The sequence below is a fragment of the Neopelma chrysocephalum genome, unplaced genomic scaffold (assembly GCF_003984885.1).
Source record: "Neopelma chrysocephalum unplaced genomic scaffold, ASM398488v2 Primary Assembly neopelma1_64, whole genome shotgun sequence".
NCBI classification, from domain to species: domain Eukaryota; kingdom Metazoa; phylum Chordata; class Aves; order Passeriformes; family Pipridae; genus Neopelma; species Neopelma chrysocephalum.
In genome coordinates, this window is record NW_020897721.1 from 239,652 (window position 1) to 255,738 (window position 16,087).

Genomic DNA, 16,087 nt, shown 5'->3' on the forward strand with positions numbered 1-16,087 from the left:
ATGGATGTAGAGGTGGTGACAACGCTGCCTCTCCAGAGTGTGGTTATAGTTTTTAGAGCATCCTGTGCACTAAAATCTGCATTACCATGCTATGAACTTGTCAAACATTGAGATTATGGTCACAAAATGGAAAAGCTTCAAGAGGAGGATGATGCTGCATGTTAGAAGCATATGTCACAAGGCATCGAATCCTGACCTGAGCCTCTTGGATGCAAACAGAGCATGAACTAAATGCATCTTTTACTTTGAATGTGTTAAGTTTTACCAGGTTTCTTCACAACTCTGTGGGTGCTGAGTTTGGCCAAACCCCTGGAAATGACAGAATAAACTCTACTCAAAGATGTAAAAATCAACCAAACAAAAACCGCAGCGACAAAAAGAACCCCAGCCCACCAGCAGCAGCAGAAGTCTATGATTACCAGATAAAATAAGTGATTGAAGAGTTTTCCTTTTCTATTAAAAATTTAATTTGTGAAGTGGGCACAAGTCCTAGACCCAGTGAGATCAACAACAGTTCTTTGGTCTTATTGGATATGACAAGGATAATATCACTTTATCGTCTGTAGTTTCTAATGTTCTGTGGGAATTGCAAGCATCCAAGCTTGAAGGAGAGACTTCCTGAAGACCTGGTCCTGCTGATCTCTGTCAGAGCTGAAGAGACCTGACCCTGCCCAAAGAAGCTCCTTGTTCTGCCTTTTCTGAAACAAGTCTTGTAACATCCTGGGATGATGGTTGTACTTAACCCATCATCTTGCCTTTCCAATGGTTTATGATAAGCCAGCCCTCCCATCATCTTTTTCTGCTGGTCTTTTGGTTTATTTCAGTTTGTCCTTTTTTAGGGAGATGTCTCACCTCACCATGAGGTCTATTTCTAGTATCATCCCTCCCATTTTCTTTCATGGGCACAGAGATGAACCTCTTTGTTTGCCAGATGCACCTTTAATACCTGTTGTTTTTCTTCTTTTCACACAAAAAAGCCTCTTCCAGTTCTGAGGAGCAGACCATTGGACATATCACTGAAGCAAGTGTGGGTGAGAGGTGGTTCGTGCAGCCCCTGTCAATAAGCTGGTTTGAAAGATGGGGCATATGTGGAGGTCATTTATGTTTACATCTCATTTCAAGAGCTAGACTGCAGCTAGTCTGTTCGCTAATTAAAAGGAAGTAAACATGTACCAGAATCTTGCCTGTTCTTATCTGAGAGTTTTTATATAACATTTGCTGTCTGTTGATTCCTAATGAATGCAGGGCTGATTTGATTTGATACCATTAGTGATGTGGTAGGACACTTTGAGATTAGAACAGTGTTTATTCTTTATATCATCTAATACTTATTGTCTGACTGTTTGACTCCAGGAAGAGTACATACCATGGATGAAATTTTGCAGCATATTTATTTATGCCCCACTTTATCAGGATAATTGGAACTCAGAAATCTTTAGTCGCTAAGCATAAGGAAGGCTGGCACAAAGCACTGTTTAACTGTGGCAAAACCTCCTTGTTGAGGATTAGATCTTAGGATTCCCTTCTCTCAGCTGCAGGAGTTGGCAGGAGATGAGCTCTGATGTTACCACATGGCCTGCCAAGAGGGCCTGGCTAAGGTTGTCCGAGATTTATGGGAGCTTTCAGTTTGTCCTGGTATGACAGGGATGAAGTCTTCAGCTTTCCCTTCAGGCTCCATATGAAGAAGTAGCAAAAGAACACATATAAAGAGATTCGGATATTATTGTGGCTTTCATAATTTTTCAACTGGCTCAGAAGATAAAAAAGAAAACCTTTGGTAAAGGGAAATTACTTCCCTTTGGTGTACTGGATGGAGAAAGTAGATCTGGGTGCCTTGTGAAGAGAGAAGGGTTTTTTCCCTTTCAGTTCTTTGTATTAATTTTATTAATGCTTTAAATGGGGATAATTTTGTTCTTTGGACTTTGTTCTTCTGAGAATGGTGTTTGTGGTATGAGTATAGCAGTGAAACAGGAACTATTCCCTGCAAGACCAGAAATCATTCTGTTCTGCAGATACTGTCACTCACTGCCTGGATCTTGGGATAAAGCATTAGGATAAGCTGCAGACAGCCAACACCAAAGCTTCCCCTGCTGCTCTACAGCTTCCGAAATTGGGTTGAGTTATAGTTCTTTGATGTTGGAGTAAGGCAAAATAGCAATAGGCAGAAAGCACAATTCATTTAATTGTAGTTTCACAGTGTTTTGAAGCAGTTATGCTGTTGCTGAAGTCATGCCCTCTTTTGTGAAAATGTCTTTAGCTCATTGGCAGATCTAATTCCACTCACTTATGCCTTGTGCTTTGCTCCAAAGTTTGTTTTTCCACCCTTTCAGTCAAGAGATGTGATTTGCACTGGGCTGGGACGAAGAAAGAAGTCCTAAGAGCCTTCTTTTTATCCCTGTCACAGTAAATAACTTGTATTCCTCAAAACATCAACTTGTTACACCTTCTCCAGACAAATCACATAGATACACGTGAAAGCAGGGGAGCTCAGTCTGCCCCGAGGTTTGTTCTTGCTAAGGAAGCTGCTTTCATTTGATAAATATTTCAGCATGTGTTTTTCCCCGTGTAACACGACAAATTCACTGCTGAGCTGGGAAGTGTTTGTAGAAATGCGACGGTAATGGAGTGTAGAATTGCCCTTTGCTGAACTGAGCCGGTGGTCCAGAGCGCCTGTTGTCAATTTTCTGCTGGCAGAGGGCCTGAGTGATTTGGGAAGCAGCATAATGCATGAACCTGTGCTTGGATTGTGCCTGATACTGTGATTGCTTCAATTACAGATTTGTTGATAGATCTTTGCTTGCTTTGGGTGATGCTGTGCAGTTTCCCTGCTTTATGAAGCTATATTAATATAAAATTGCTAGAATATAATGAAGACTGATGCCACCTATATTTTTGTTGATCTGTACAGCATCACACATGTTTAGTGTTCTGTACAAATATGATCTCATGCTGTTCCTGTTGCACAAAGGTTTTTATTAGCTTTAAATAAGACAGTTTGGAGTTGTCATTAACAGCTCTTTTTACAGCCTTCTTTCCTTGGGCTGAGGTCCGTGTTTCGAGAAACAGATTACGTGGAAAAATGCTGTGTCTTCTTTTCCTCTTACCTGAAAATTTAGTCTGATTTGAGAGGAGTCAGGACCTCTGCCTATGCAGGATTCTTCACTGAGGTCATTGGATGCAGGCAGGACCTTACAATTCAGGACTTATTTTAAATATCAAAGTTCAATCACCAAGTGGCATCTCCCCAAATCTGGGCTGAACTGAGCAGTCCTAGTAAGTACAAGCAGTAGGCTGGGCTTGGGAGCCTGACCAAAGTCCCACTGGGTGGTGAATGGCAGGGAACAGGTGACCCTGGAGGTGTGCAGCAGCATACTTGCTTTTTTAGAATGCCAGCAACACATTTTCTTCAGCTGGAAAATCTGCTGTGATTTTCTTCTATCTTTCTAAAAAAGGTAGATATGAAGATGTGCTCTTCATCAGGAAGATTTAAGCCACTCAGGCCCTGGATGTGTCCACTGGCCAGAGGCAGTTGGTGGCCTAGACAGAGCAGGGAGGTGTTGTGGTGATGAAGTGATTAGTGAAAATAAAACAGTAAAAATACCAAACAGCAAAACATCTCACACATATGTCAAGAAGCATTTGCTCGTGATTCTCTTTCCAAATGGAAAGGAGGAGACATCACCACAGAGGTGGGTGAACTTAAAACAGTGTGGAAATGGACCTCACACCTTGAAAGGCATCGGCTGTAACCACATCAGCCCCGAGGGCACCCCAGAACTGCTTTGTGAGCCCTCTGCAGCTGCTGCTCAATGTAATTTTGAGTTTAAAATCTGGTCTGTGTGGTTATAATAGAAGATTATTTTCTTTTTCTTGTGCTATTACTGAGCATCACCATGCGGGTACTCTTGTGGCTGACAAAGCCTGTATTTTAAGATGCTTAGGACTCCTCCAAAATAGCTGTTCTTTAGCTGAAAGTCTTCCTTTATATTCTCAGCAGAAATGTGGGTTTATTTGGAGAGTTTCAAATTCCATTTGATTTTTTTAAAATGTTTTTTGTGAATTTAAACAAATCCCCCTTCATGTCACCAGTATATCAGATCTATTTATTAAATTGCTTTTCAAAGTATATGCACATTTCTGTCAAATAAAAACATATGAGATAGAGGAATCTGTTATTGCAAATTCCAGCATTTAGAAAATGTGTTTCAGACTCCACTGAAGTGAGTACTTTTTTCTTTCCCTTTTTTGTTTACCTTCTGATTTATGAGGTTCAAATTGTTCTTGGGTTTTGTTGTCTTTTAGCTTTCATTCTACCTTCTTGACTTCTAGAACCTTCAATGTCTTTATATTTTTGTTTAATGCTCACCTGAATTCAGCAGTGGGGTTTTTTTCCTAATTTGGGAGGTAGTAAATTGAAAATTGCCTGATCAGCTCTTCACTTCCACCAAATCTTGTAAAATTACACATTAGGATTTTAAAGACCTTAAAAGAATATTATATTTTACTTTTATTGGCGTGTTGTTCTTAATATAAATTAAGCTTGGTTATTTTATTTTTGTCTAGCTGCTGCCCTTCAATTTAAAGTACATGTTCTTGCCTCATGATTGTAATTCAATTTGGTATTTTAACCTCAAAGATATCGTAAACAGCTTCCCAGAACTTCTGAGCACTTTGTCTTAGAATTGACCCCCTTGACATAATATCTCTAGGGGGTTCTTGTGAAGTATGAGGCTCGGATTTAGCCCTAATCCACTACTAAATAAGCTGAAATCTTCCCTTGATAAGAACCAGCCCTAGGAGGGATGTTCCTAGCAGAGCACCAAGTCTTTTTTATAATCAGGATTTCCAACAGGTCTTCCAGGAATGAAGTAATTGATTTTCTTAAACACCGAAATATTTGCTTTGTAAATGAGTTTAAGTGAAGGTCTTGCCCAGAGCCGGGGGCCGGTCGGGGTACCACCTCCGGGTACCATCGCTGGCTACCATCGCCGGGTACCATCGCTGGGTACCACCGCCGGGTACCATCACTGGGTACCACCGCCGGGTACCATCACTGGGTACCACCGCCGGGAGCCGCCGCGATGCCCATCCTTGAGCAGAACTGGCTCCGCGACCAGCCCCTCTCGCTGCCTGGCTCTCGCCGGTTACCATGACATTTGATCACCCAGAAACAGGCTCCGGGAAGTCTGTCTGAGTCTTGTTCGGCTGCTTTCAGAGCAGGGATTTGCTCCGCTTTGCCTGCGTGCCTTGGAGGGGGAGGGAGGCCGAGAGCACCGCGATGCTGATTCCCTTCACCTGCCCTTATTCCTTTCCAGATCAAAGAACCAGACCACCGAATTCAGACAGATTTGTACCGCAGATCACTTAACTTCCTCCTCGCAGATTGTGTGCTTGTTCTTTTGGCAGCTGATTCATAATGTATTGAGATTTCCCTTCCTGCTGTACATCTCTCGGGTGAGCAGAGTGCTGCTGCGACCCGTGCGGTGGGAGCTGCACTGAAGCACGTCAATCCACTGCCCTGCAGGACCATTTAGGATGTCCACGGTGGTGCATTCACAGGAGCCTGGTGCTGCTTCTGAAGTGCTCTGGCTGTGATTAATTTATCTGCTTCTCAACAGCAGCTAATTAATAATGCTTATGGTGACTAACATTGCTCAGACATCTGTGTGTTGTACAGCTGTTCTTACAGTCTTGATTAACAGAATTAAAGGATATACGTGGGACAACTGAAAAGATCTAGCCAAAGCAGCAATATATTCTATGATAATAATGCATTCAGTGCCCAGAAAGCTTCTTATTCTAGGATCTCAGCCTCTTAACATTTTCTTAAATGATTTGGGTTTTTTTTAAACATGTCACTGATGGTTTTATCACTTTTGCCCACAGTGCATGGGCTTTCAAATGCATCATATACCCCTTGAACTTTGCTCACTGTTTATTTGCATCTAAAGAAGTGGAAGTTGAGGTATGTATGTGGTGTGGATGCTACATATTTTTATTACAGCCATTTCTTTATCTTTCTATCAAGGTAACTGGATCAGGAAGAATCAAAAATATAAGATTGACCTCATATTAATTCCAAGTAATGAAAAATAATACTTTTCACGGCTTAGAATTTAAGAAATATGCACAATGTACTTAATCTTTGTGTGTACCTCTTAATGTGATTTCAGCTTTGCAGGCATTGGCTTTTAAATACTCTAACAGAAAAACTCAACCTACAAAAAGATGAGAAGAGCAGATAATATTTATAAGCAAGCAGCCCTATTCCAGTCCTCCTTACCCTCTGACAGATCAGGAAGGGCAACTGCTGCTAATCTTCCCTACAATCTCAAGGCACCTGGGAAAATGGAAATAATATTTTTAACATCTTAGCAGGTCATGAGCAGTAGTGTCAATCACAGTACCTTGGCTCGATTCCAGTGTGGGAACTGCATTCTGCTGAGCAAATGCAGCCTGTTGCATTTTCAGTGATTCACTTTTTGTTTTACATGGTGTGGAGTTGCTGAGAAAAGTTAAAAGAGCTGGTGCTCCCCAACCACCAAAAATGTTTTAATGGTGGATTAACCTTTCCTCCTTGTCCATCAGCTTCATTTACAAAAGTACTTTGAAAGGGAAGTGTGGTGCCTCACCTGAAGAGACACTCAGCCACTGAGTTACAGGGAATAACTTCAAAAGTGTGTGTGTTGGGCGTGACCAAGGCCTCTGATGACTGACCAGATGCTGGTGAGCTCTCATAGACTCTGCATGTATTAAAAGTCTCTTTTCAAAAAAATTTCTCTCTCTCTGGTGGGAGCAGTTAGTGTGGGAACATTAGAGAGAAGAAACAGGTAGAACCTTCTGTACAGGGTAAGTAAAATAGGATAGGAAAAGTGAAGTTTCTGCAACTGGTAGTACTGAAGTTATCCAAGGCTGCTGATTTTACAGCTTTTAAAGAGTAGAAGTGAAAATAGCCATAATGTGGGAATGTTTGAAAAGCACTTTGCAAGGATAGAGCCTTTTATCGAAAAAGACAGGGGTTTTCACATCAGAAATGCTTTCCTGCATGTTGCTTAAATGAAACTGGCTCTCAAGGTAGCTAAATATGTCTGAGAAGGTTCCAGTGACTCTTGGGCAATGGGAGAACTCAATAACAAGAGAAAAAAACCCCACATGCTTAATGTGATCTGTTGAACTGGAGCATTTTAATTAGAGCTGAGTTCTGAAGGAACCAGGTGTTATTTTGCTCCTGGCAGCAATTGAAACTTCACAGGTTTTTCATGACATCACATCTTTTCCATGTCTTAACCAGTGACTCATCTTGCTTGCCTGTTTGTTCCTATTTCTAGCTGCCAGAAGGAACACTAAGCTCCATGTTAACATTCTCTTATTAATGACACATCCTAGTCTGCCCAAGGTTACTCTCCCTTGTGATACCTGGTGGGTGGGTTGTTTTTTCCCCCTTCCTCTTTCTCAAGGTGACTTTTGTTTATCTGATTCTTGGTGGCTTCCACTCAAAAATCTACTTTTTCAAAGGAAATGTGTATGTGGGAATGTAACATCCGGGAACTTCAATGGCAGAATAGATCCCTTCTGTGCTCAGCACTGGGGAAACATCCAGCTAAGGAAGGCTCAGTCCCAGATGTCTGAAATCCATGTCCTGACAGGAGAGTAGTGGGATGGGACATACCAGCCAGCTTGCAGCAGACATCAATAACAGTGACCAAAACAACTAGATTTGCTGGAGGTCGTGAGAATTTTAACACTTCACATTGCAACAGTTCTGAAAGGTAAGGAAGGCTGCTCAGTCCAGTGGGGAAGGCAGAACAAGGCAGCAGTGGAAAGGGCTGCATGAACAGTTGGAGAGATGGGAACAGAGTAGGGTGGAACGGGGTTATTGATGGAACAGTGGCACCCTCACTGTTCACAGCAGAGACACCAGCACAGTGTCGTGGGAGTACGGATGTTTCCTCATCTGTGCAGAAGGGAACGTGAAAAGGTCTTGGACGTAAAGGGCTCAGGTGTTACTGAGCCCCAGATAGAGGAAAAACAGCCCTCTGCCTTCAGGATGTGCCTCTATTTCTTGCTTTTTCAGGTTATCTGTCAGGTAGAGAACAGTAGCTGAGGTGGCCAGTCTTGCTGAGAACCGAGCTGTGTTTGCAGAGAGTCAGATGTTCCCTGACACTTTGATGTCTAATAACTTGTTGCCTCTATAACTAGGGGGCTGGGAAGTGGATTATCCTGTCTCCAAGGCTGACCAAACTCCAAACAAGGTAAAAAAAAGTGCAAAACCCTGTAGTGTAGGTGTTACAAGGTGACGCTGAACAGCAGGGAAGAAGAAGCTCCTTCACCACAACTGATGAAGCCCCAAATTGTGCAGGTGCTGGTTATTGGGGTGGACGTGGCCTCTGTTCTGACTCTGAGCAGCCTAAGTGATGGTGCTAAGTACACGCGTCTTGTAAGTGTTGCCAAGTAGCTGGACTGTAAGCAACTCTTACTCTTGAGTATTATTCCTCTTTAAAAAAAAACCAAACCCCATGAAAATAAAACCATAATCCTTTAAAAAATTGGAAATGTTTATTTCTTTAGAGGCTATTTGTCACTTACACAGCTAGAAAAGTCATGGTGCTGAGGGGATTAAATTCAGTACAGATTAGATGTTTCAGTGACATTTTATTTGGAACAAAGAACTTGTAGCTGGAAATCTTCACTGGAAGAAGGATGGTTCAGAATCATGGATTCTGATTTTTCAGACCTGCAGCAAAGGGCATCTGTCATAATTTAAAAACTCAAATATGTTTTCTATGTAAGTACCTTGCAGTTTCTGCTGAGACAGCCAAGTAAATTTAAGAAAAGCTGGTTGTGCTTCTATTGTAAATGTTTATGTGATGGATCTCGTGACTGGAGGGCACCTGCACACAATGCTAATACATTTAGGTCTTTTTCTCCTCTGAATAAACACTGAATTTTGATTGCTCATTAATGCGAAACCTTCAAATTTTTATTTCAAGCTCCCAACTAATGGTCTTGTGGGTGTTTTTAATTGTTTGTATCAAAGACAGGCACACACAATAGCTACAGAAGAACAGAGCTGTTAGCACACTGGTGTAAATATACCTCACAGAGATGCTTCTGTGCTTGGTTACAGCCAAGCTCTCTGATTCCTCATCAGGGACAGCCTAGCAGGCTTCTGGATGCTGAAGGCTCAGGCTCTTCTTCCCAGGCATTTGGCTAGACTGTTAATTAGTGTTACATCACCTCTCTGCTGATCCCTGCCTGTGCCTCATCTACTTGTCTTCTGATGAGTTTGTGGTCTACCTGGAAATCTTGCAAACAACTTGGCGGGGGGGAGGAGGGGAGCAATCTCTGTCAGTTGTTTTCTCCTTCATTGGATAAACAACTTGAATGTAAAAACCTGAAATGCCTAATTAGCAAACGTTTGTGGTGGTTTAAACTGAGGTAAGGACAATTATTGTAAATTCTGAAGAAAGTGAGCTCAGATTTTTCAGTTTATTTTATTTTATTTCAGTCAAGGCATCTGTGAGGGGGTTGCTCATGGTGTGAGTCGAGAAAATTAAGCCAATTTATCGCTGTCTAAAGCTAATGTAACCTGAGGAAAAAAGTAATTTCAGGGTGATATAACAACAAATGCATTTGGAGAAATGCAACTACAAACCTGTAAGGGGAGATGACATGGTCTATACCTGTACAGTAAAACAGAGCGAGGAAGGCATCAGTGACTCACGTAGAGATGAATCACATCTCTGCATTCTACCACATGTCTACCAGGGCAAGGTTATCAATAAACTTTACATACTATGAAACATAGGATGCCTTTCCCTCACAACACACTCCCTTTGATAACCTGAGAAGGCAGGCACCTAAGTGAATGAATATGCAAATTACCTTTCTAATGAGTTAAGTGCACTGTCCCCCAAAGAACAGGTTATGACTATGTAAATGCATGTAGCCCTTTGGGGTTCTGTACCTCCTGCAACCCCATCTCTCACTGATGTATAAACTGGGGCCCTGCCCCCCCCACACAGGGGGGTCACAGGCAAAATACTGCAATCAACAAACCAGATTTGCTAAATTCCAGAGCTTTCAGTCAATAATTTGCCTTTATCGCAGATGAGTCCAATTCCTCACTGAGCTGAGGCACTGAGATTGTATCAGGACAGGTTTTGGAAGTCCCCCTCAGCATCCCTTGGGTCTGCTTCCCAGGACAGCCTGGACATATGTCCCCAGAGCTAAGTCCTTGCTCTGAGCCATTGTCAAATTTAATTTCTTTCCAAATTATTCCACATGTAGCCAGACAATGTGTCTTGCAGTCACTTACTGCGCAGTCACAGCCTCATGCCCTAAGCCAAAATGAGCACTAGTTAAACACAGAGGAGAAAAACACTAGGTGAGATTTGGGAGAGAAAAGAACCTGGGGATGCAGGTGTAAAACAACAGTGCTGTGGGCATGAGAAGTGAAGAAGCCAGACTTCCTATGGATTTGTTTGGTTTTGTTGGTTACAGAATCTGTGAAGTTACTAATATTGATTTAGGGCTTTCTCCTAATGAGGCACAAAGAGAGCCTTTCTCCTGCTGGTATTGGAAAAAGATCATTGCACTTAAGCTTTCTTCCTAGCTAAGGTATGCTTAAGACCTCTTTTTCACCTTACCAGCTATTTTTTGTGACATGTGTAAGGAACATCTGAAAGCATTTCCCCTTGGTTAAATTTGATCAAAAGTGCATGTGTGGACATTGATGATTTAATAAGCCTCATGTCTTTATAAAATCAGGCTAAAATAAAGCAACTACTATGTCTCTCTGAATAAAAGAACAATACTATTGCTGCTGAGACCTTCCTGCTTGAAGAAGTATAGGTAGGATCTAGTTGTCATGGCTGGTTTAGCTGTTCAGCAGCCAAGTCAGGATGTGCTGTCAGGGACTACGAGAGTGGTGGATTTATCACTGGCAGGAGAGGAAAAGGTCGCTCAGGCTTCAAGGTGTAGTCCACCTCATTCTGGTACCTCTTGTCAGGAGGGAACAGGAAAACTTTCTCAGGCAGTGTATGATGCTTCATCATGATCACCCAGTGGACTAACCCGTCTTGAAATAAATGCACAAGTCTAAAGGAAAAAAATCCCTTCTTTTTCCTGAGAATTGGAGAAATGGCAAGATACATGCTGCATAGTCTCTCCACTGGGAAATGCACAGTGTGTTACAGCTCTGGATATTCTCACAGCAGTGAAACGGGCAGAGCCTTTTAAGCAAGCTGTCAGGAGTTTATTTACAAGCGCTCTCCTCCTACAGAGAGGCTCTGTGATATTCTGGTGCAGAACAGCAGGTGATCCCAGACTGACTGGTGTGTGTTCTGGCAGGGCCAACACTGCCTCACATGCAGCAAAAACAAAGCTGCATGTATGGGAACAATGGGCAAGATGATTTTAAAGATGAGTAGTTTCCCACCCACTGTCTCCTGGGGTTGTGGTGATGTGCTGTGTCTGATCTCTGTACTCCTGCAACAGTGCTCTACATGGATTTATTTTACTCTTCCAACTACATGGTTAATAAGTCCTTTAGGTTCTTTTTCTCCAGAGAAGAGAACTTTAATCACATTTTAAACCAGTGGCAGCAAATGCTTTCTTCAGTGTGGGTTTTGGGGGACTAAAGGACTGCTCATTTCAGAACTGCTAAACCAGCACAGTAACTAGCAGTCAATACCTCATGCTGAGCATGTGCTTTGAAGGCAAGGCCTTTTGCCTCCCTGCAGCTGTTCGCAGAGCTGCCATTTGCCAAAAAATGGATGAAATGTGTTTGTTCAATTGATAGATATCTCCTGAATGAGAGATATGTTCAGCCCACGACTTCTCTCCTTTTTCTTGAGGGAATGGATTGACTGCAGAACTGCTGATTTGGAGTAGGAATATTCCCCAGTTTAAAAGCAGGCAAAATGTGAAGAATAAATGTTATTGGCATCCAACAGATGGTGGTTGACATGTTTTCTAGCTGTCATGAGTCTTTCAGAATTCTTCTGTTGTATATGCCAGAGTTTCACCTTTGTGCTGCCAGGCTGAACACAGAAATGACAAACACAGGTAGAGGTACTCTGCAGGGCTCTATAGGTAAAGAGAGTTAAGCTGAACCAGCAGGAGAGGATTAGTAACTCTCAAATTAAGATGTGCACCTCAGACATTGTGATTGGGATACTCTACATTAAATTCACTTTATATAGTAAAGTTCATTGCATCGGGTCTTTAATCATTATCTCTAACCTGAGGTAAGAACTGAGTCACCCCCAGCTTCTCTCTCAAGGACATTTTCCTGACCGTGACACTGAATTGCAACACGTAAATGTCTTTTGCCTGGTACAGTCCTGGACTGTTTTCTTTTGCCTCTGCTTTGAGGTGTCAGCTTTCAGTGAACTCTGGTAACATTTTATTATTGCATTGAGGCAGAGGCAGAGAAGAGCAATTAAAGAGTTGGCATCTTTGGTATTTTTTTTAATACTACATGTGTCAAAATGCATTTAACAAATCATGGTTGATGCAAAAGCCTAATTAATGCTAAAATGTAAGTAGAGTTCATTTCAGTTGGGAGCAAATGAGAATTTTAAAATGTATAATAACAAAAAGTGGTTGCCTTAGTTTGGATATAGGACCTAATTACAACTCCTGCTTCTGAGAACTGAAGTCTTAAAGCCTAAATATTCCTTCTTGTTCCAGGACACAGCTGGACAAGAAAGATACAGGACCATCACTACTGCCTACTACCGAGGAGCCATGGGATTTGTGCTCATGTATGATATCACCAGTGAAGACTCCTTCAATGCAGTGCAGGACTGGTACGAAATACTGTTTTTGTTGGGTTTGTTTGGGTTTTGCTCAATTCTCTCCTCACAATTGTTTATTGAGAACAGGAGACATCCCACCTTCTATAATGCTTTGCATCACCATGTTCTTTCCTTTTCATCTAAACCCTGGGATAAGTAATTTGATTTATAAACTTTCCTTCAAAAAAGTTCTACAGCTTCACTTTAATAAAAACGTTATAATTCAAATATTGTAGCATACTATAGAACTTGTTGCTTTTAAAAGTTTAAATTTATTATAAAGAAATCAATCCTTTAATACATTATTTGGGCTTATGAGGTTTCTGGCTATGCTGCTAAAACAATTCAGTTTAACAGTGATTGTTCGCTTCAAATCTCAGGGATTTGGGGAAAGGCTGTGTTTATCCTCAGAAGTAGTAGCCCTGTGAGTCCCCTCAATAATTTCTGCTTGTAACCTGGTTGCTGTGTATTGCAGATAAGTGGTCAGGGTGCAAAAAAAGGCAGTGCAGTGGTTAATGGGATCTCCCAAGTCTGATGGAATTGCAATGATCTGGGTGACCTGTTGGGAGAATGTGATGTGCTGGCTGTGGTGCTGGCTGTTGAACACTTATTCTGTACCCTCTAATCTAGGCTGTAACTCAAAAGCTGCAACCATGTGGTTTGTTGTTTATAATAATTTGCTTTTCCTTGGGGCTGCCCATGTTTTGTTCTTGCTGTCCACTGAAGCAGTTGGTCATTATCATCAGGACTAAAGATGTAGTCTCCACTTTCACTCCATCTCAGTACCATGACACCAGGCTGCAGAATGTGAACTGCAGAAACATCCTAAGCTGTCCTGCAGCAGCTGGTGATAGCGGAATAATTTTTTTCCTTGTTAGAAACACAAACCCAAAGGTTTTGCCAAAACCAGTTTCCTCTATGTGGCACATGCTCCACCAAGCTCAGATGAAACTTTTTCTGCAAGTGTGTGCATGGGGATGTTTTCCATAGGAGTGCAGGCATGTGAGTTAGGGCTATCTTTCACTAAACTGTAAATGTTTTCAGCTTGGTTCCCTGGTGAAACAAGATATATATGACCACACAGCTCATCTACCTCTCTGAATGTTGGTTCTGCTCTAGTAAGTTTTACTTATCAGTCTTAACTTAGCAAAAAAATACCAAATCTCAATCTTTGACCTGCTACTATTTTGAAGGCTGTACAGGTGAAGTTTAACCTGAAGCTTTGTATTGGAAATGGTCTAAGGTCTGTTCCATCACAGGCACTGATACAAGAGTAAGAATTGGGAAAGGTCAGTTTTGTCGATTTGACTTCATGTCTTCCAGTGCCACGGGAGCTGCAGGAATATCTTTGCTGAGAGCACCTTGTCAGCCAAAGGACAGAGGTGAACCATCAGTGTATTTTTACCCTGTGTGTCAGGAATCTTTCTAACCAGTTTTAAGATTCTGAGCACAAGTTATGTTGTGGGGAGGATCAAATCGACACATTTCTTTCCTTCCTGAAGCTGGTCCACTGGAGAGGAGATGAGGGCTGTAGCAAAGCCAGCAACGCTGGGCCAGCAGAGTCCTCTAGTGGTCATGCAGCTCAGAGGTGGTTTTTCCCAGCCTGCAAAATTGCTTTCTAAACTTCCGAAGGCACAAGAAATGGAAACAAAAGCTTTTGTCTGATTCTGGTGCTGCTTTACCAGCCTCTACCATTTTCTAGCATAGCATATAGGTAGGGGGACCCCTGGTGGCCTAGTGGTTAGCGTGCAGGACTTTCGCTGCTGCGACCACGGGTTCAAATCCCGGTCTCCTGGCCTGATGGAGGTCGTTAGCCCTGTGTGGCCATCCATCTATGAGAAGGACACTCTAAACAAACCTACGTCCTGAGGACCTCACTGCCATTGTCCAAGCTTGCTTGGCCCCGGCAGATGAACCTTAGGATTAAAGGGTGGGCTCAGTTCAGCGCAGGCTGTGTCTCACCTAAAAAATCCATTGCGCAGGCTGGAAAGGTAAAAGACCTTTCCCCAAATCTTCGTTCGCGAAGATGGGCCATTATTATATAGGTAGGATTTGTGGTGGTTTTTTTTCCCCCACCATGCTGCATGATATAGTTATGCTTAAAAAACCCAATTACACTGGATCTAGTCTTCAGGCAGGAACTGTACTCTCCCTGGAAAATTAAGATGTCTCCTCCTTGAGCTCCTTTAGTTCAGAGCCTTTGTCTTTGGTTCATTGGTACACGACTGTTTTAACAGCCTTCTCATTGGTCCTCACCTGCCCACAAGGGAAATGAGAATATCTCTTCCAGTCTGCCATATGATTTCTTCCTTGGGAGATCATTTTACCTCACCCTTCTTATGGGTAGATGTCCTAAAGAAGATCCTGGTTTGCTTTGTATCACTCATACTTCTCCTAAACCAAGTGAAGTCACCCTTTCTCCTGAATGAGGAGGATTGTAGCTGTATATCAATATTTAGACAAGCTCTCCAGGTAGTATATGAATGTGAAGTAGAGTTTTTCCTTCATTCACATCAATCACCCCAATTAATGATGATTTTCTTAAAGCCGCTGAGAAAGATACACAATTTAAATGCGTTTGGGAATACCTGGAACATGACTTGTTCTCCTGTTCACTGGAAAAAGTAAAACATGTATGAGAAGCCTTAAAATATTAAGCCTGAGTGATTTTCCTTACTGCAGTGTGGCAAGAGTTCAGTCAGATTATTTTACAAGAAAAAGCATAAATGGGCAAATGCAAAGATGGGGTTTACCTGATGTTTGAAGAGAAGTAATTATTTTGTTTGACTATAAGATGTATTTCCTGTAGGGTGAGTGAAAGGGTTAAATTAGCTTTCCTGGCTTTCAGCTCAGTTTCTAGAATTTTTTTTTTAGTAGTCTCCTTTGATAGCTGTTATTTGACATTGGGTTGATAGTTTTGTGTGTAGATAAATCAGTAGTTTATACCTCATTTGAGACTGTACTGGAACTACAATATATTCAGTATTTGAAAATGTGAAGTAAATAGAAAATATTATGCAAGCTCTGCTTTGGACAATCTAGACAATTTCATAGAAGGAAAATAAAAATTGGTAAAATTTAACTTAGATGTAAGTGACAGCTGGGTTCACAAATTATCTTTAAAGCTGATCTCTAAATTGGGTTGTTGATACCTCCTGTTGTAACTGTGAACCTGAGACTATTTTTCCTCTAAGTTCGCATGTGAAGCACAAAAAATGTGTTTTATTGTTAATTTGGGGAATTCAGCACAAACAAGGCACAGCATTTTTATTTTGTCACAGAAA

The 16,087-nt window shown here is 41.7% G+C and overlaps 1 protein-coding gene across 3 annotated transcripts in view; it reads left to right on the top strand.

Annotated features, from left to right (window-relative positions):
* The window catches only part of RAB3B (RAB3B, member RAS oncogene family), a 51,930-nt gene that overhangs the window by 29,298 nt on the left and 6,545 nt on the right, over positions 1-16,087 (top strand). For all 3 annotated transcript variants that reach the window (XM_027683190.1, XM_027683189.1, XM_027683191.1), the window contains one exon: positions 12,697-12,815. In XM_027683190.1, the coding sequence (XP_027538991.1) occupies positions 12,697-12,815 (119 nt within the window). The remainder of the gene's footprint in view (positions 1-12,696; positions 12,816-16,087) is intronic.